This window comes from Notothenia rossii (assembly GCF_949606895.1).
Source record: "Notothenia rossii genome assembly, chromosome: 7".
Lineage (NCBI taxonomy): Eukaryota > Metazoa > Chordata > Actinopteri > Perciformes > Nototheniidae > Notothenia > Notothenia rossii.
Window position 1 is genome coordinate 33,122,097 of NC_136905.1, and position 21,433 is coordinate 33,143,529.

The following is a 21,433-nucleotide window of genomic DNA, read 5'->3' on the forward strand; positions in this document are numbered from 1 at the left end:
CATTTGTTTATGATAGTATCGTTCGTTCCGGTGTACTCCGGCAGGACTATCACATCGAGATTAAGATTAAACGAATTTCTTTCACTTGGGAATACACATATAACTATGGAGAACCAGATTTGTGTAAATTACTGTTCGTGGTCATTTGAAAACAAATGCCGGTGGTGTCGGACACACACAAACACACCGAGCACGCACACAGAGCGGAGCTGAGCGTGCACACACACACACACACACACACACACACACACACACACACACACACACACACACACACACACACACACACACACCATGCGCCCCGGTGACAGGACATCTCCTTCATAAAACGAGGCGGAATACTCTGGTAGTTCGATGTGTGTAGAGGTGTGTGTGGTTAAACGTAGCAGCCTCGATCTCTATTAAGCGGTTCTAATGAAGGGAAACACAGTGAAGTAAACAGTAAAAGGCACAGCTCTTTGCAGCTGGTGCTGCTCTTCTCAGATTCTGCTGAGTTACACGTTACTGCCTCCAGAGCCCTGTATTACGGAGCCAGTTCAACAGACCCTGGATATGTTCGATTTACCCGGCTTAACTAGCCCTAACAAACGCAATGTCGATAAGCGGTCCTGCGAAGCTGGTTATCAACTCAGTAAATCAACCAGGGTTTCTCTGACCGGCTGAGAGCGCGTTCACGTGAAAGGGACGGGGTTAGCAACATTTGACCATTCACAAACATGGAGACGCGTGCTGACAGCGCAGTGTCATACTTCATGAATGAATAGTGTAAATAGCGAATCCTGCTTCGTAGCACAGGCCACTGGTGCCGCAGAGATTTCATAAAGTGAAGGAGGTTTTCCTTCTATAAAACAGCTGAGGGCAGCAGATACTGTGAGTCACGGACAGGAATCCCTCAATATAAATAAAACAAGGCCAAGCTTTATTAACTCGTGCGCACGCTTTAGTAACTCGTGCGCACGCTTTAGTAAAACGTGGCCACGTTTTATTTATTTTTCTCTCTATGAACCCTCCAGGGCTCCGTACAAAGCCCTTAATGGGCAGGCGCCATCTTACCTTAAAGAACTCATTATACCCTACTGTCCTACTAGGGCATTGCGTTCCAAGAATGCAGGGTTGTTGGTTGTTCCTAGAGCAGGGGTCGGCAACCCCTGGCACGCGTACCAGCATTGGCACGCGGCACCGTAACCAGTGGCACACTAGGAATAAGTGGAATAAGTGTGCAAAATATTTAAATGGTATTTTCGGATCCTGACCGAGACCGCCGCCAGAGCGCGTCTCCCGTTACCTGCAGAAGGAAGCCATGCACGCAACGCAGCCCCGCTCTTTACTCCAGGTGACTTTCTGCCGCTTTCCTCCGTGGTGCAGTGCTGATCGTTTCAACACGGAGGAAAGCACTTCACAAATTGCAGTACCCATAAGGAGCTGTACAAATGCCGCAGTTTTTGCGTGGCTACGCATTTAGTTGAAAGCCCAGTGGCGATCTGCTCATCTCTCATCGAAATAATATGCTACAAAGGGGCGGACTGGCCATCTGTGTGTTGAACTTTCCTGTCGGCTCCCAGACCGTAGTCGAGGAGGGCAGAAGCAACAAGCTTCAGGTTCAATAACCCACTTTAGCTTAAATGACTGGAGAGAGGTGAGCTCTTCTTGGGAGGCCGTTGCATTTATTTAGCTGTTCTTCAGTTAAACAAAATACATCACAGACCTCTGTTTTTCTGCTTTCCCGTTTCACTTCCAGAAACACGCTCGCTCACTGTCGCTCTACCATCCACAAACACATGCACAAGCCACACCCCTCTCTCTCTATCTCTCTCTCTTAAAGGGACAGCGATCTCATCTCACTCTGCATGACCCGACGCGACCCTAATATCATAACATGTGTGCTCTGGAGCAGGGGTTCCCAAACTTTTCCATGCCAAGGCCCCCCAAAAATCATTAGCTTCTGGCCGGGGACCCCCTTTGCAAACCCACCAACAATGCTACAAAATATGTCACACATCAACTTTAAGAACGTTTTTGTTACTTTTATTCTCTATTCAATACTGTAATTATTACATTTGTTTAGCATGAGAATAATATTAACAATATGTTTTCAACACAGAATAAGATTTGTATGGCAGGGCATCTTTGTTCCACCACAATGTTTTTCTTATTATAGACACTATGTTGCAATACATTTTACCCTACAGAAAATATATTTACATATGCAAGAGTTTTTTTTTTTTGTCTTTCTTGCATTATGTCTTCAAAAGTTTTCAGTCAAAAAAGAAAACAAATCTATTAAACTGACTTGGTTCTGTAAGTTCAACACTATATTCCCACTGAATAACAAACCTTTCAACAAACTGTTGATGATACAAAAACAGAAAAAAGAAACCAAACCTCTCTTTTGTGTGTGTGTGTGTGTGTGTGTGTGTGTGTGTGTGTGTGTGTGTGTGTGTGTGTGTGTGTGTGTGTGTTGGAAGTGACAGACAGTGATCACACTAGTGGGAGGGATGGGCTTGGTGGCTCCTACACAGTCTGTCAAGCCTGGGCTTAATGTCTGTCAGTGCCATACGCATGTCATTGTCCACATGTAGACGTGCTCTATGTTTAGTTTTGAGTACCTTTAAAGTTGAAAAGCCAGACTCACACAAGTAAGTTGTTGCAAAAGGGAGAAGGCATTTCAGTGCCCTGTCAGCCAAGGTGGGATAGTCCTTTCTTACATGTAGCCAGTAGTTAGACAGGGGAAGAGCCTCAAAGTTTAGTTTTAAATCCCCTGAGTTTGTCATCTCAATCAGCTCCTCCTGTGACTTTATGTCCAAACTAGAACCGACACCGGGGGAAAAGGGGTTCCTAACCCAGTTTAAATGTGTGTTTTCAAGGTCAGGGAAATAGTCTTTAAAATATCCTTGGAGGTGCTCCAGGTGGGACTGGATCATTGGAGAGATGGAGCCCAAATCATCACATGACAGCAGCTCCTGGTGAAGTAGTGGGAACATCTCTGTGACTCCCTCCTGGAGCTTGTTTGACCACAGCATAATCTTTTTGGAAAAAGCACGCACTTTGTCTTGCACCTGCAGTATGTACGTGTCACGTCCTTGCATGCTTTGGTTCAGTACATTTAGATGCAGAAAAATGTCTGACATGTATGCAAGTTTGCGGATCCAGGTTGCATCAGTGAACCGCTCTGCCAGCTGATGCTTTTCAGAAGAGAGGAACTCTCCAACCTCCCTCCGCAGCTCATAGACACGGTTCAAAACTGCGCCCCGTGACAGCCAGCGCACGTTTGAGTGAAGCAGCAGCCCCTCAAAACGGGCGCCCATCTCATTACAAAGCAGGGTAAACAGTCTGTGTTTCAAGGGGCGGGCTTTAATAAAATTCACCACTTGTACAACCTCCTGTAGTACCTGATTCAACTCGTTATCCATCCTTTTTGCGACAAGTGCCTCACGGTGGAGCATGCAGTGTGTGGCGACTACATGCGGGGCTTTCTGCTTAATGAGAGCGGTCACTCCACTGATCTTGCCGGTCATTGCCGCGGCTCCGTCCGAACACACCCCCACACAGCGGGCCCAGTTCAATCCGTTAGACTCGATGTAATCGTCCAAAACTTGAAAAATATCTTTCCCAGTGGTTCTTCTTTCAAGTGCTTTACAAAACAGTATTTCCTCGACAAATCTCTCCTGGGAAATAAATCGAATGTACACAAGCAGTTGGGCCTCATTCGATATGTCTGTGCTCTCATCTAGTTGAAGAGCGAAGTACTCGCTGGCTCTCACCTGCTCCAAAAGCTGAGCAGATACGTCCTGCGCCATGTCACCAATCCGTCGGCTGACGGTGTTGTCCGAGAGTGGGACAGCGTCAATTTTTTTAGCAGCATCCTCGCCAAGCAATTCTCGGACAATGTCTTTGGTAGCTGGTAAAAGCAAATCCTCTCCGATTGTGTGAGGTTTTTTTGCACGAGCAATGTGGTATGAAGCTAAAAATGATGCCTTCAGGGCCCGCTCGGGAACGGTAGCTTGCTGTGTGAATGCAGCAGATTGCCTGGCCAAATGCTCCTCTTTACGTCTGAAGAAGTCTGCCGTTTTTTCGGCCTCTGCCGGATGTTTTTGCATCAAGTGACGCTGAAGTTTCGAAGGTTTTAAACACTCGTTTGAGAGGGTCTCCAGACAGAGCACACACTTCGGGCAATCATGGCCATTTTTCTGTATGGCTGTAAAGCCATACTTAATGTACGCTGCCTCGTACCTTCTGATTTTAATTGGCCAGGAGTTCTTAGGTTTTTTTGCAGCAGTGTCCTCCACAGCAGGGCTGTTGGTCGGTTCCGTTGACCTGTTCTTTGTCAAAAGCCTGTCCATTTTGAGCTAGCTAGCTTGCTCGCTTGAGGAGCAAAGCAGCTTGATAAATGGCGCAAACCGCCAGGTCTAAACATGACGTCATGGCGTCGTGAACGATGTTTTGACTGGTAGGCAATCAGAAAGATGACTATGGCAAATTATATGTTCCATTATTATAAATTATATTTTATAATTATGATTTTTTTTTTTAAATCAGATTTAAAATATTTATTAAAAAACAATTAGAATTTTTTTTTTTTGTCTTTCCTTTTTTTTTCTTATCTTCCCTCCAATTTTCTGAGGCCCCCCTAGCGCCCCCTGGCGGCCCCCCAGGGGGCCGCGGCCCTCACTTTGAAAACCACTGCTCTGGAGAATCACAGAACGGACGGTCGTCCTTATTATTATGGCGTTTAAACCAATTACTTAAATTTGTTTGTTAAATTCGGCATCGTGTATGTTGCGACACTGCTTCCCCGCAGCAAGGCTCCCCCGCCCTCCTGCTGATAGTTGACGAACGTTAAGCTCCTCAACCCCCCCCCCCCCCCCCCCGTTGATCCTTCTCGATAGTTGGCACGCTGATAACAATTTTTTTTTTAAATGGCACTTCATATCAAAAAGGTTGCCGACCCCTGTCCTAGAGTCTCTAAAAGTACAATGGGAGCCAGAGCCTTTTCTTATCAAGCTCCACTTTTGTGGAATCCGCTTCCAGTTTGTGTTCGGGCGGCAGACACCCTATCCGTTTTTAAGAGTGCGCTTAAGACCTTCCTTTTTGATAAAGCTTATAGTTAGAGCTGATTAGATTCAGCCCCTAGTTTGGCTGATATAGGCTTAGTTTGTCGGGGGACCTCTTACTTCTTCCTCTTACTTACTTCTATACCTGTGTACTCTCATGTTCCGATTAACCCAGCTTCCCCAAATTTCTTCCTTTTTGGTGTCTATATACGCCGGGATCCGGAGTCATGGATGATCCTGCAGGTCCTGTGTCATGGATCGCGAGTCCTGGATCTTGAGTCGTGGCTGTGGTCCTGGATCATAAGTCCTGGATGGATATCCTCTTGGATTCATCTTCCTATTATACACACATGCATTTCCAAACATTTGGACTACCTATGTTGCAAATATATTATCTTTTCAATTTACACACGGCATCTATTGCACGTCTGTCCGTCCTGGGAGAGGGATCCCTCCTCTGTTGCTCTCCCTGAGGTTTCTCCCATTTTTCCCTTTAAACTGTGGGTTTTCTCTGGAAGTTTTTCCTTGTACGATGTGAGGGTCTAAGGACAGAGGGTGTCGTATTGTCATACTGATATTCTGTACAAACTGTGAAGTCCACTGAGACAAATGTAACATTTGTGATATTGGGCTATATAAATAAACATTGATTGATTGATTGATGTGTTCCAGAGAGGGCAGGGGGCAGTCGACGGTTTTCTCTGCCATCCTAATCACTCTCTGCAGGGCTTTCTTGTCCGCAGCTGAGCATCCTGCATACCACACGGAGATGAAGTATGATAGCACGCTCTCGATGGTCGCCCGGTAGAAGGACACCAGCAGCTTCTTGTTGAGTCTGTTTCTCCGAAGCACCCTCAGGAAGTGTAGTCGCTGCTGGGCCCTCTTAACTGCTGCAGTGGTGTGGGCTCTCTGAAATGTTCACCTGATGTTCTTTGAGTGTGGAGGTGGTATGGAACTGGTAGTTTGCAGGGACAGGGGCAGAGTAGAAAAGTAGGGGGGTCTGCTAGCCTCAAAGCGGGCAAAGAAGTGGTTTAGTTCCTCTGCAAGGTGGGCGTCAGCTGTAGTAGTGCCAGATGTTTTGCCCTTATAGTTGGTTAGCTGGTGAAGGCCCTGCCAAACGCACCGTGTGTTGTTATGAGCGAGATTCTCCTCCACTTTTCCCTTGTAGTCCTCCTTCGCAGCCTTGATGCCTCTCCTCAGGTTAGCCCTTGTCATGCTGTACTGGGCTGCGTCCCCTGACCTGAAAGCTGTGTCACAGGAACTCAGGAGAGACCGCACCGCTCTTGTCATCCATGGTTTTTGGTTTGGGTAGACCCGAATGCGTTTTTCCACAGTTACAGTGTCTGTGCAGAATTCATATAAGATAAGACAGCCTCTGTGTGTTCCTCCAAGTCTGTCTGTTCAAATATGTCCCACGCTGTGTGTTCGAAGCAGTCTTGCAGTTGTGAGAGTGCCCCCTCCGGCCAGGTTCTGATATATTTAACCACTGGCTTGGTGTTACTTCTGAAGGGGGTGTAAGCTGGGATGAGAAGCAGTGAGAGGTGGTCAGATAGTCCTAAATGGGGGAGTGGTACCGCTCTGTAAGCATGCTCCAGGTTAGAATCGGTTAGAATACACCCGGTCCAGTGTGTTCTTTCCTCTGGTGGTACATCGTACATATTGTACAAATTTGGGAAGCACATTTGTTTAGACATGCATGATTAAAGTCTCCAGCTACATTATTTACTCCGTCGGGATGGAACCTCTGTTGTTTATTTATTAAGCTCCGGAGGTAGTCAAGTGCAATGCTAGCGTTAGCATCAGGTGGGATATAAAGTTTACACAGTATTGATTATCACCCCTGTCAGCTCTCTAGGCAGGTAAAAGGGTCCGCACATAATAGACATGACTTCCAGGTCGGGAGAGCAATGTGTATGTGTGACCCTGTGATGATCATCACACAGCAGTCGCGGACATTCGTGTTAGCAGCTACTAGTACCGATTTTGTGGACGATGGACCTGGCATTTGCGAGGAAGAGGTTTGGTAGTGGTGGTCGGTGCGGCCGCTTCCTTAGCCTAGCAAGCAGGCCTGCACGGCTGGCATCCTCGCTTCTGCTTCCTCTCCCTCCGGCGCCTGCGTTGCTTCACAGGCACGAACTAGCATGCTAAGTGGTTAGCCCCAGCCCATCTTGTCTTGCAACACCACTTGGCATCTCTGAAACAGACCTTAATTTAGCTACTGTAAAAATCAGCTAGCATTATGATCCCCTGATAAGTCCGGGCGGTATAAGCAACTGTCCGTTTCTTCTATTACATATTGAGTCCTAGCGTTACCGCTTTGTTCCATGTTTATCTCAATTTGTCTTTAATCCAACTATCAGAGCATAAACCCCCTGGATAGCTGCACAACACCTTATGGCTCCAATCAAAAGAACCCCTAAATATATAATATTAGTGTATTATAAGTGATATTAAACAGGAAGTTATGGAAAATCTTGAAGCAGGAACCCATGAGTTATTCTGCTAAAAGACTTGGAAGTTTATCCATTGTAAAATTGTTCATTCATTTGTTGTTAAATCAATGAGGGAAAAACAAGCTCATAACAGCACTGTCTGAGGGAAGGTCAGGACGTTATGGTCTGCTTTGCATTTTGAGTGGAGTCAGACAAAGACCGCAGCTGTTAGACTGTGAAACTCATTAGTTTTAGTTATGTAGCTTTGTATGATTTTCACACACCAAACACCAGAGCCAATTGTGCTAATTAAATGCTAACTTAATGCGAAGAGGCTGCTTGCCAAAGCCTACCATCGACCACTGTTAGCAACCAGCAGAGGATTACCAGCATGTGGGGATTTATAACATTGATATTTACTCCTTAGTGAGTTCACTGGACTTATATCATAGCAGTGAAAGTAAGCTGAGAATAATTTTATTTAAAATACAATTACAGTAAAAAGGAATTTTCTCTATATTAATTAATGTCCTTATACGCTTTATTTGACCTGTAGGCTATTATGTATTGCACATCTATGAAAATAAGAGCCTTGAATCTGGCTCAGTGTCATCTGGTTCCATTTCATTTGAATTCTTAACAGCACATCCTGGATTTCTAAATGTGTCACTAGATAGATAGATAGATCTTTAATTTGTCATTGTACAGGTACAACGAAATTACAATGAACTTAAGGTGCCAACACGCAACAACAAGGCAATATGAAAACAACAAGACACTATAAAAACAACAAGACACTATAAAAACAAGAAATGGGACTTAAATAGACATGATAGGGAATATGTACATACATAAATAATAAATGAAATTGCACGATTCCCCTCGTATTGCACGGAAGGCTTATATAATTTAAATATTAGCAGCGTTTAGTGCACATATGGCCCTGGGAAAAAAACTGAATTTGAGTCTGTTTGTCCGGGAAGACATGGTACAGACACGCCTGCCTGAGCGCAGCCGTACAAAGTGCTTGTTACCCGGGTGTTGTGGATCCTTGAGGATTTTGACTGCCTTCTTAAGGCACCGAGAGCTGTACAGTACCTCCAGGGAGGGGAGGGGGCAACCGATGATCTTCTGGGCCGAGTTGATGACCCTTTGGAGCGCACCCCTCTCTGCGGCTGTGCAGCTGAGGAACCACACGCAGACGCAGTAGGTGAGGATGCTTTCCACGGCGCAGCGATAGAAGGACACAAGCAGGTCCTGTCTGAGGTGGTAAATTCCTGAGTATTCTCAGGAAGTAGAGTCTCTGCTGTGCATTCTTGACGGTTGCCGTGGTGTTGGTCCTCCAGGACAGGTCCTCCGCCAGATGAACTCCCAGGAATTTGATCCCTGAGACTCTCTCCACACAGCCTCCATCAATGTACAGGGGCTGCATATCAGTCTTCTTCCTCCTAAAGTCAATGATCATTTCCTGGGTTTTCAGCTTGTTCAGCTGCAGGTTGTTTACTTTACACAAACTCTTCGATGTACGCGGTCTCGTCACCCCCTGAGATGCAGCCCACCACGGTGGTATCATCAGCAAACTTTATGATGGAGTTGCTGGTGTGGGCGGGGCTGAGATCATAGGTGTAGAGGGTGTATAGTAGGGGGCTCAGCACGCAGCCCTGTGGTGACCCGGTGCTGAGACTGAGGGACGTGGAGGTGTGGGTGCCTATCCTCACTCTCTGGGGGCGATCAGACAGGAAGTCCTTAATCCATAGACACAAGGAATGGGATACTCCCATAATGAGCATGAGCATAGTCTCTTCCTCTTAAATATAAGTGATGCATGACCAATATTAATTCCAGCTCCATAAATCAAGGCATACTCTCACTAAAAGTCAAAACAATAATGCCAAATGGAAACATTTGCAAGTGGACAAGGCACAGCTCTGGCTGATGGGAATGTCTTTGAAGGTCTTTTATCATAAAGCACAGTATTGAAAAATACTACATTTAAAATGTAAAGTTAAATGTTGTCTTGATAATGGTGATGTACGGTGGCTGAGAGGTGGAAACATTATACAACGGCCCTAAATATTTCCATTTGGAGAAATGTGTTGCAGTTTTCAAACCAATGCAAATAAAAAATCACAAATGTGCCAAAACACATGCAATATACAAAAGATATATAACAAAAATAACATATAATCCTTGAACGTGAACAAACGCTTCGGTCCCAGCATCTCTGTTTAGTGTCCCCGTTTCCTTTGTGTTTTGAGCTTCTTGCATCGTTTAATTTATGATGTTGATGTCATGTGTTTGGCAAACGTTTTTTTTTCTATGTGCATCATTTTTGAAAGTGCATCATGTTTCTCCTAATAGAAATGTTTTGGGCCATTGTAGCAAGTTTCCCCCTGGCGGGCACCATACTTTTGGACTAAATATCAGGGGATGACCAAAATGACTTACATTTCTGCATTTCAGGGCAATCCATTTTATAGATTCTGATATATTTGAATCTGAAGGGGAAACATTTTAACTTCAGAGCAACGCTACATGAAAAGACAGAGGATGACCAAAGTTACCAGGATTCATGAATATCTGTACCCGACATTATACAAATACTATTCAATATAGTAATGTCGATGTTGACCTACAGTATGAGACATTTTGTGTTTAGAGGGCATGCAGCACCATTGAATTGGGAAACGAGCAAAGAAGGCTAAAGTATTATTCTCCAATACGGATAAAGAAGCATATGCTGTGTTATATCAAATTCATACTGTATCTGTTATGGCCATTCTTGTAATTAGACATTTTTATCATTGAATCTGATCAAGAACTATAAAAACAGGAGGAAACACACAAAATTATGGAAAAACACACTAATGGGATTATAGTAAAATAGATTTGTCCACTTTATAATTGATGACATTAGGGTTAAGTGTGAGTTATTTGTACTCATGCACAAACAAACGTCAAGCAGATTCCTGTCTCAGATTCTTACGCCTGACCTCTCACTGTCATATGGCTGAGCGCGGTGCTTGGGTTCGTCTGGAAGTGGAAACAACCTCTCATACAGAACAAAGGAAATACTGAGCCAAAGCACATACATCTTTACTTTACATCTCCTCCCTTTAATATATGCTATTTCACTTTTTATCATGAACACACAAAGCATAAAGCAAATGCCATCCAACCATACACTTTGATATGTCCTGACATCACTTTCTGTTTATGTTAAACACTAAATATGACGCTAACCTCTAATCCCTTCCTAGACTTCAAAGCTCAGATATTAGGGGAGCATGGAGCACGCCCAGTTAAACATTGACAGAGGGGGTGTGATGAAGCATAATTCACAGTAGGTTATCCTGCATCACGGGATCAGAGGTCTAACTGGCATGGCTACAGGGGTCAACAACTAATTCCTTGCTAAATGGAGCATATGTGGGAAATGTTTGGTTAAAAAAATCATTAGATTACCAATGGGATAAGGTGCTGGACTGATTAAAAAAATTAAATATGGTTCTATTAAGGTCTCTTTTTATCTATTTGATTTTTGGAGACTCATTTGGCTGCACGTAATGCCATCAGAATCAGAGATCCTTTCTTGGTCCCATAGATGGAACATTTACACCTTTACAGAAAAGGCAACAGTGAGGATAAAAGGCGAAAAAAAATAAAAATAATAATAAGCTAACGTATTAATATGGAGAAAAGCAGTAAAACAGTTTTGCCTTTCCTGTAGTGTGTTATATAGCTTTTGGTGCATGTAAATGGTCGGCAGATGCTAAAATCCCTGTGTTAATCCATCTGCAACATCCAGCAAAATACTCAGAAAATTCAAAATTAGAGAAGCTAATCCCTGCACACTGTAAAACATATAAGCTATTAGCACAACAATTACCAGCACTTGATTGATGATAGCACAGCTAGAAAGAGTGTGACCATTTTACACAGCCCTTTAATTAGGTCTGAACTGATCCCAGAGCTGCCATCAAACAGGAGGCCCTGCAGGGTGACATTTCCCACAAGTCAATCTGAGATGCCAGCTGGGGGCTGAGGGGCGGGGGGAGGAAATAAGGGGGTGAAGACAAACAGGGAGAGGCGGGCTGGGAAACATGCCAGGGAATGGGGAATGGGCTTCTGTACTGAACGATTTCTCCTTTATCTTGTCATAGTGATTTTAAAGTGGAACTAGCAGCCATTGTAAACTATAGCTATGTCTTACTGTGCACACAGTAGGGCACACACTACACAGCATTTTACTGAACCTGTTTGTATGCTTTAATGCTCAAATACGCATTGTTTATCCATACTTCACCTGTTTCATTCAACCCCCCTTCTTAAAATCCTTTCAAACAAAACCCTTGCTCAGCAAAGATGGAGAAAGCTATCAAATTCAGAGAATGGTGGGGAAGGAAAGTAAGGAAAAGCATATCCAACAAAACATTAAAGGGAAAAGGTCAAATATATATGCAGCCTTTCTTTGATTAACAAAGTTAGCAGACAGTGAGCACAGGACTTTTTGATTGGTGGTCCTTTATGGACATAATGAGTGTCGATAAAAGTTGGTTTCATTTCTGTCTCTATGGTTCACCATCACAGTATATCAGAATGTATTATATGTTGGCGCTATTAGCATCAGTAAAATATAATGGAGGATTAAATTGTGAAGAATATAAGGAATATAGCGATGTGTAGCGCCATGTTGAATAAAGCTTGCCAATCAAAGGGACTTAACATCTACTTGGTACTCAGCTTTTTAATTAAAGGTTAAAAAATACACCTTATAGGCATTTTAGAAGCTAACAGGAGTTAATAGGTGTATTTTTTTCCATTCTGTATGCTATCTAAGCTAATTTCCTCATGTCTTTAGCTTAGTGTACACTTTTGGCATTGGTCTTTTCGTCTTTTAATCTAACTCTCTCGGCAAGAAAGTTACAAGCTCAAATCCCCAAATATGCAACTATTGATGTATTATCCTTTCGTCATTGGTTTGTGAGCTTGCTAGAGAAGTGATTTAGTAATGTTGATGGTGGTGCAGGACATTAACGCTCCATCAACAACTTGGACGCTCCATCAACAACTTGGATTGTCTGGTGTTTGTTTTGCTGCTAAAGTTGTTATCCATGCAATGTTTAGTCTGAAGCTCCCTGCTAAACCAATTGCCTATTTTAAAAAAGCATTTACACTTCTTCCATTATTAAAGGTATTAGTTTAGCGGCACCCACAGCAGCTGCATTTCAGGCATGAGGATTAACACATCACACACCCACATGGTTTATGACAGTTTCAACCACAAGTCAGGGGTACTTGAGTGAGTGACATGCAGGCTCTGCATGCACAGCAAACCACCAATCACAACCAAATCTCCAAAGCAAACGGACCCGGTGATTGAAGGTAAAAACACTGAATAAAGTCATTTCATGTGTTTCTCCAGGGCAGTTTGGCGCTTCTAACCGAGCTAGCCCAGCTTGTTGCTCTGATAACTTAAGATCCAGAAGTCTGTGACTAAAATCCTTCATCCGGTTAAATATAGTTACAAAAATACCAATTGTATAGCATTAACGTTCAAGAGAGGATGGCAATAAAATCAAAGAAGCAAACTTCAAATTTCTCAACAAATGTTACCTCACACCCATAAAGATCATAACATTTCCAAAGAAAACTCTCCAAAATGTCCGAGATGTAAAGTAAAAGAAGGAAAATGTATGCATCTGTTTTGGGATTATGATCTCTTGAAACATTTCTGGGATTCGATTCATGCTCTCACAAAATCGAAATGAGCCTAAATCCATGTTTTTTCCTGTTAAATGACATGCCAAACTTTAAACTGAACCCCAAAAATTACAGAATACTAATCACAATAACATATTTTGCCAAGAAATGTATACTTTTACTCTTGAAGAATTCCAGCATTCAACATTTAAATATTTAAACATTTAAACTTGTCATTGATCAGATAACAAATGTTTTACCTCTGGAGAAAATGACATTGGAAAAATATAATCGTGGACATATTTTTCAAGCTCTGTGGTTGCCATTGTTTTCTTATTTGGAAAATATATCTGAGATATGACCAGTGATGGAATGGTGCATTCTGTGGCTATTTTTCCTGACGGCCGGAAATACTAGTTGTGTTGTCATTGTCTACATTGTCGCTGTATTGTATAATTAATTGTATAATTATTTGTTTGTTTTACTTTGATGTGGGTTTTTTTTTTCAGTTTTTTTTTCCTTTTCCGTTCTATGTTTATTTTCATGGCTCTGTTGTTTAAGTTATATTGATAAGCATTTTTTTTTTTCTTTCGCCCGTGTGGGCATGTGCGGGTGGAGGGAGGGGGAAGTGCGAGTGTAGTGAGTGTACTGTGATATTACAATATCAATGAAATGGCATCGATTACTGTACACTATAATGAAAAAAAAAGAAAGGATGGTTTGCGGGAAAAAAAACGGTATTTTCTTCAATTCCTGTATGTTTTCATATCGCAATATATATCGCAGGGGGGGGGGGGAAATCGCAATGTCAGTTTTTTCCAATAACGTGCAGCCCTACCGCGGACTGTACGTAATGTTACTTTGATCCGGTTACTTATGTTGTGGCAGATATGTAAGTAAGCTTTCTTAACGCTAATGTCATAATAGTCAGATTGCTCTGAAGATGGGAGGTGATATTCTATTCACGTTCATGTTCACACAGTCGGTTGATTTTCGCCGGCCGTCTTTCCTGCAACGGCAGTTTTTCTGTATTTCCTTTATCCTGTAATATGACTTGATAGCTTTAAACTCCGCACACTGAGCTCTGATTGGTCAGCAGGCGCAAAGTTGATCTCTTATCTCTTGCTCCGGAGCAGGTTAGCCGTTCAGCATAAGTTACCATGGAGATCTAGCCCGCTAAGAAGTGAACCAGCGTCGTAGGACCGGAAACCCAGAGTTTTCCCTGAAGTTAGCTCGCTAAGCAAAAATCCTGCTTCGTAGTAGAGGCCTCTGGCCTGTGGTACTCTGGAGGTTTTCGAGGTAATCAACAACAACATTCCAAACTAGGTTTCGAAACTTGTTACACCTAAACTCATTTGTAGCCAAAACCAATTCTCTACATATTTATTTCTCTTTTTACCACCTAGCACCTGTGTTGAAAAATATATGATGTAAACATTGAAAAAGCACAGTAAGAAAAAATAAAACCATGGTAATTCAATACTTAATGGGCCCATTGCATTTATGGTAAATATGTCAGCAAAACGATGGATCAAACCTCTGTAAGCATTTGCTGCTAAAAGTCAATGAATACAGCAGTAGTACAGTGGAGTGACCTTAGGGAGTGACTCACCTCTGTTGTTGTGCAAGGGTTGAATTTACCTGCAGGGAAACAAGAAAGTAGTGTTAGGATAAGCAGCAAATGTATGTCTTAACACAGGGCTATTCAACTACACATTCAGTTGGGCCAGATTTTATAACTACAAAATTCAGCTGGGCCAGACATTCAGCGGCCTGTAAAAAGCGGGTAGTGACACATTTTAAACCAACAAATATTACTGCGATAAAAAACATGCAATTTTTATTCATTGTTCATCTAACAAAGGTAGGTCAAAAAGTGCATAAAAACACAATAAATTAGCATTAATTTAACAGAATCTGAAAAAAAAGTGCACAGTTGGAGCATTACATTTGTTTGCTTTCGAAGTCAAATATTCAGGTTATTTTTTTTGAACCAGGCACATCAAGTGCATTTACTGAATACAATAATAGCAGTCTTAATAAATGTCCTCGCATACAAAGAAAACAGCTAAAGAGCTCCAATGCAACACAAAGAGGTAGTACTGTAGCAATACTATTTTTTCACTTTTCAAGTAATAACAAAAAAATCATACGTTTTGGTCACATTTGACCCAGACACATTACAAAGTGCATTTAAATGAATACAGAAAGAACTGTCAAACCTTCAGTGGACAAACCCATAACAAGGGATACGGGTAACTATATGAATGAATACTACACTACACGTCTACTATAGTAAACTAGGTGCTTACTATCACCTCATTTGTGATTTGTCATCGCTGACTTTCTCAATGGGAGAAGGGACATTTTTAGTTTTGAACAAGAGCAGTGATTTGTGGCTCATAGGATGTCAATGCAATCCTAAGACATTGGGGAAGAGTGCTGTCAGTCAGGGAGCAGTGAGTGCTACTTTTGATTGAGTTCATGTGTGAAAAGCTTGATTCACATGTGTATCATGTTGATCCAAACATACTGAGCACACAGATCGCTACTTTCTGAACGTTAGGGAACTGCTGTTTTTTGACATCACTCCAAAACTTCGCTGGTCCTTTAGTGCGCTGCATGTCAATAAGTTCCAGTGTATATTTCCCCTTGTCGATGCAGGGGACCACTTCCTTTGCTCTGGTTGATACGTCCCCCTCTATTGCAACAGTGAAAGGGTCTCTGGCAAAGCCCATCACCTCTGTGGGCAGAGCAAGTCCATCCAATCGACCGGTAAAGTTCTCTTTCAACCTCGCAATGAAATCTGTCATCACATCCGTGATTTGTGCCGGAGATGTGATGTGTTTAGGGAGCGTCGGAAAATGCAGCATCCGACCCGTGCTCAAGTCGGTCGCGAAAAGGTCCAGCTTGACTTGGATCTGCTCCACAAGATCAATGACCGTTTTGTCTCTGTTTACGCTTCAGAGTTGAGAGAGACATGTTTTAGAGTTGCTATCATAGGACCACCGTTACTAGCACCACTAGATGCACTTTCAAAAAACGTGCTGCGTTGTGGTTTGGTGGTTTCTATGCAACGCGGAGTGTTGCGTTCATGGTCTGTAGCGTACTAGTGTAGGAATTTGGCTACGGGAGGCTGGGCCACTCGGGAGTTGGTTCCGGGCCGCATCTGGCCCGCGGGCCGCCAGTTGAATAGGCCTGTCTTAGCATAAAGCAGCTTACACACACACACACACACACACACACACACAAACACACACACACACACACACACACACACACAAACACACACACACACACACACACACACACACACACACGATAACACTGTTCCATTACAGTCTATTTGGTATTGATGTCGTATTCTTACTGTAAAATATGTCAGTGTTTTAATGAGAATCATCATCATGAACCTATGATAATGTTGGAACGTTTACAAACTATAAAGTAATAAACTATAAGCTAACAATCTGTTACTCCACTTAATAATACAGTCTTTCCATAATAAACTTTCCATAAGCCCCAAGTCTATTCATTCCTACTCAAACAGTGAATCTTGAGGAACTGTTTTCAGTAAAGGAGTCAGTTATTCAACAGCTGGACACTCAAAAACAGAAAGAAACTGAGCATTCGTTAGGGACTTTTTTCAGCGGAGGATTAAAACACATTTGGTGTGACACTGAGTATTTTCAGTACGCATGATGGTGAATGTGAGATTCACTCAATATTGATCTAATGGTGATAAAAGAGCATGTCGACATGCTCTGTTCTGTTAACAGTTTTGGACAACAAATTACTGTTAATACGATCAATTCATAGTTGGTTTTGGTTAAAGAAATGTAAACGACTGTAAGAATAGAATAGAAGATAACTGCATTACTTCATAGATGCTTATATTACTAGTAAATGTTTAAAGGATGGTGGAATTGTTTCTGTCGGACAGTTTGCTCTGTGGTTAAGAAACTTTGTAGCTTATAGCTAACTTATCAGTGATTAGTTACATATTCTCTTTCTCATTAAACAATACCAGTGAAATTCATCTGAGCTCTGGCTCCATTCCTTTAACTAGACCAGTTTTAATGAAAGCTCAGCGTCATTTATAATTACTTTTAAGCAGCATGTGATCGCTGAGGACAAACCTCCTTCCAGGAAGCCGTGTTCCATGAAAGTACTTCCTTTCAAAAAGAAGACCCACTTAAATTTTACTCCAGGCTACATCTGCACTGCATCATGAACAAACAGATGACCCTCCTAACAAATGGCTGTTTTGTATAGTATCACATTATGTCATGAACTAAACTTGCATCAGCAGGTCCACACTGCCAATGCTCAGTGAGTGTGTGCTGCAAACAAATAGGGCAGATAAAGGAATGCGTGTTCTCCTTAGTTTTCCAACAATTGGGGAGGATAACATGAAGTTAAATCCAGTAAGGCATGAGCAAAATATTTAGAGAGGTTATTTAAAATCTCCTGCTTTCAGGATGTATTCAGATATAATACAAAGTGTCAGGTAGCCCAGATAAACTGCACAATAAAGAATCCTGTCGAGGGAGTTTTAGAGTGACAGCAAGGGCTAAAACTAACCTTGTCTGGATTTCACATGAAGTCAATTTAGCAGATGATAACTTCAAACGTCCTAAATCCTTAAAAACGTTTGCCACAGACTCATCTTATTATTGACATGAATGAGTTTGTGCATCAGGGCGATTGAGAGCCCATGCTGCCTAGCACAGAGAAGTAGAAATTAGATGAGTAAATGACCCTGCAAACTGAAAACATTTGGGTGGTTGAAGTTGCAAAACACTCCTAGAATTATTTAAAAGTGACAACCAACCGGAGATACTTGTGCAGTTATGATAGGGTTCAAAATCTAAAGAAAGGTCAAGAATATGGGGGTGTGGGAGAGAAACTCCCTCTGGAGGGAACTTTGGGATTTTAGCCTTTGCAGACCATTTACATGCACACAAACATATACAACACACTACAGGAAAGGGTAACCCCAAAAAAGCCTACCATGCCTCTTTAACGATGTACCATATGGATTGCTTTAACTGATAAGCTAACTGATAATTCCTTGCTGCTTATGGTCTATTCTATTAACACAACCTACAATCACAGGAAATAGCTTTACCTAATTCTATCATTGTAGGTTTATGATATTTTGTTATTTATATTTTCTTTAATGTTTTGTATTTATCCTTGTGTGAACTCAGCTATCCTATGTTTCAATCGTAATGCCTATTCCTGTTTGAACACCTGAATTTCCCTTCGAGGATCAACGAAGGATTATCTGCTCTGATCTTTTCTTATCTTATCTCATTTTATTTCATCTTATCTTATAGAGATAATATTCTTCTTTCCTAAGAAATGTCTCAATATATTGATGCAGCTAGCGTGATGGTTTTTTAAGTGTATGATTATCCAGCAAGCAGAAATACATAGCTAAAAGAAGGATCAAATGAAATTGTCAGCTAAAATGAACGGATATATGTTTAAAATACATATAAAAGCATTATAGATACATGTCTATACACAGTCCGTATAGGATAATGTGCTCCACATGATCTACTTCATGAAAAGACTAAGTGTGTATCAATATGGTGTATGATGTGAAGGAAATGTTAATTTGTAAAATATTAACGTAATTACTGACGCAATATTAACAGAAACAAAACATGACATTCATGAACATTGCATATGCCAAATGCAATTTTTGAACATTCTTAACAGATTTTGCATGATGACATTACTTGAGTAACGGAGGAGTAAATGCCTAGACCCCCCCTCTCCAATGGTTGCTTCCATGCTCCTAAAAATAGCCCATTCATTGTGAGCATATAATATACTTACAGGCAGCAGGCAGCTCTTCATCACAGCTGTGCCTCTCCCAATTGCTCATAGAAGTTGTTGAAACAAAGCGTCTCATGCCTTTATTGTATCAAAGGCCAACATTTTGACTGGGCAGTGTTCAGAATGGTGTGTGTGTGTGTGTGTGTGTGTGTGTGTGTGTGTGTGTGTGTGTGTGTGTGTGTGTGTGTGTGTGTGTGTGTGTGTGTGTGTGTGTGTGTGTGTGTGTGTGTGTGTGTGTGTGTGTGTGTGTGTGTGTGTGTGTGTGTGTGTGTGTGTGTGTGTGTGTGTGTGTGTGTGCGTGTGTGTGTGTGTGTGTGTATTGCGATTGAAGAGCACATCCCTCTGGCCCTTAGGTATAGTCCATTAATCAGAGATAGATAGAGATAGGCATTTAGTCCGACTGCATGTGATCACAGACCTCTGTTTGAATGACAAGTAACGTGTGTGTTGTATGAGCATGTTCAGAGACACACCCTGTGGCCACACACCACATGGACATGGCAGTGTCATCGGTTTTGTTTTCAGCTTAATACCTTGTTAAAAAGATCTGTAGGATGTAAGACAAATACCACAGAAAAAATGTCTCCCATATGAGACACATTACATTAACGTGCAATAAAGTCACTATAAACGCTCTGCATGGACACGGTGTAAAAGCCCCAAAGGGATGTTTCCAGAATATTGCAGTGATTTTTATTTGGCATGCTCGGCTGTATGTCTCCTCTCACTTTTTTGGATCCATTCAGGGTGGCACTAACGTCAGCATGGCTATAATTCTCCATTTTTATAGCACCTCATAAATTACATAGCTGTAATAACCACAGACACATAGTTAGGAGCAGCTGTATCAAACCATAAAGATACAATGCATCACTATCTGTTTACACATATTACGGTCCCCATCAGTGCCCCTGCATATTTCAGTTTATAATCACAGGCTGTAATCAGATGAAGTGGAATGAACACCCTGATCTGATACGAGGTGGCAAACAGTATGAGAGGCTCCTTAACAGGACATGGAACCACATGATGCACACACGTGCCTTCAGTGGGAGCAGCAGGGGTCTCTTTGTTTATGTGAGCAGGTCATGTGTAAAGCTGCACATTAATATTATACCAATAAAACAGCTGATCAGGGAAAGCAGAGCCTCCACACATGGGGATGAATATAAGTGTATGCCTTCCTATTTTATTTAGGCTAGTATTGCTCTGTGGTATTCTAGACTATTCCAATTGGGGATTACATGTCCTGCCGTGATGTATTTAGGTATTTTACACATTGAATCACAACACCTCTATTTGAAATGCAAGTGATGGCCTGGCCTAGATCCGCACGCCCAGTCTTATATAATATCTTACCTTCACAGCCCTGGTGATCCACCCTCACAGAGCCGTCTTTCTGTATCCTTACATCCCCCGCTCCGGAGATCCTCATCGAAGCCGCGGATGATGCACCGGCGGCGGCGGAGGAGCTCCTCCTGTCCCGGTGCTCCTTCGCCAGCGTCCTGCAGCACTGATAACACACCGCCCATGCTTGCTCCTCGTTGATGGGCTGGCTGTAAAGCCTCAGTATCTCTTCCAGAGAGAGAGCCTCGATCGCTCCCGCTTCCTCCTGTGGATTCATCGTGTTGTGATGCTGCTGCTCATCCCGGTGAGCCGCCGCAGCAGCACCCGTCAGCCCTCCGTGGTCCCCGCGCCGCTGCTCGGCCATCCTCTCATCGTCTCATCGCAGGAGGCCTGGGAAGGAGAACAGGTCGAAGCCGGGGCATCGATGCTGCCCTCCCCTACAGGAGCCAGCTGAACACTGGAAGTTGTTTCCCCGCCCCAAGCCTCGTTCAGGTTCCGGTACCAGCAGCAGTCAGGAGAGTGTGTGTGTGTGTGTGTGTGTGTGTGTGTGTGTGTGTGTGTGTGTGTGTGTGTGTGTGTGTGTGTGTGTGTGTGTGTGTGTGTGTGTGTGTGTGTGATTTTGTGAATATTTGCGAATATTTGCTGTCAAATAAGTATCAGAGTATTGTGTAAAAGATTGAATAAATATGATTGGATATATGATATCTAACGTGTTAATCACTATCCAGCAAGCAAGGCTCACTGCTTCATCACATGATCTCTCACATACTCACACACACACACACACACACACACACACACACACACACACACACACACACACACACACACACACACACACACACACACACACACACACACACACACACACACACTAAATTCCCTTCCTCTGTTCTCTGGCTTTTTACAGTTGGATTGGTTTTTAAAGATGGTGCATGCATTGAACTATTTTTCTTTCTTTTTTAAATTCAGTGTTGTGTGTTGAGGCATGTTTAATTAAGGTCAAAGTTGGGTCGCCAACCAGACAAGAAGAAATTCCCAGAAACCCAG

General features: G+C 42.5%; 1 protein-coding gene across 4 annotated transcripts in view; it reads right to left on the reverse strand.

Annotated features, from left to right (window-relative positions):
- Nucleotides 1-21,042, reverse strand: part of spire1b (spire-type actin nucleation factor 1b) — a 54,448-nt gene extending 33,406 nt beyond the window's left edge. For 2 of the 4 annotated variants that reach the window (XM_079693725.1, XM_079693724.1), the window contains exons 1-2: nt 20,396-21,039; nt 14,799-14,827 (exon numbers count right to left, since the gene is read on the reverse strand). In XM_079693725.1, the coding sequence (XP_079549851.1) occupies nt 14,799-14,827; nt 20,396-20,747 (381 nt within the window). In that variant the 5' untranslated portion in view covers nt 20,748-21,039. Of the gene's footprint in view, nt 1-14,798; nt 14,828-20,395 lie in introns of all 4 variants that reach the window. The other 2 variants (XM_079693722.1, XM_079693723.1) reach the window with 2 other exon arrangements.
- Between the last annotated feature and the right edge of the window lie 391 nt (nt 21,043-21,433).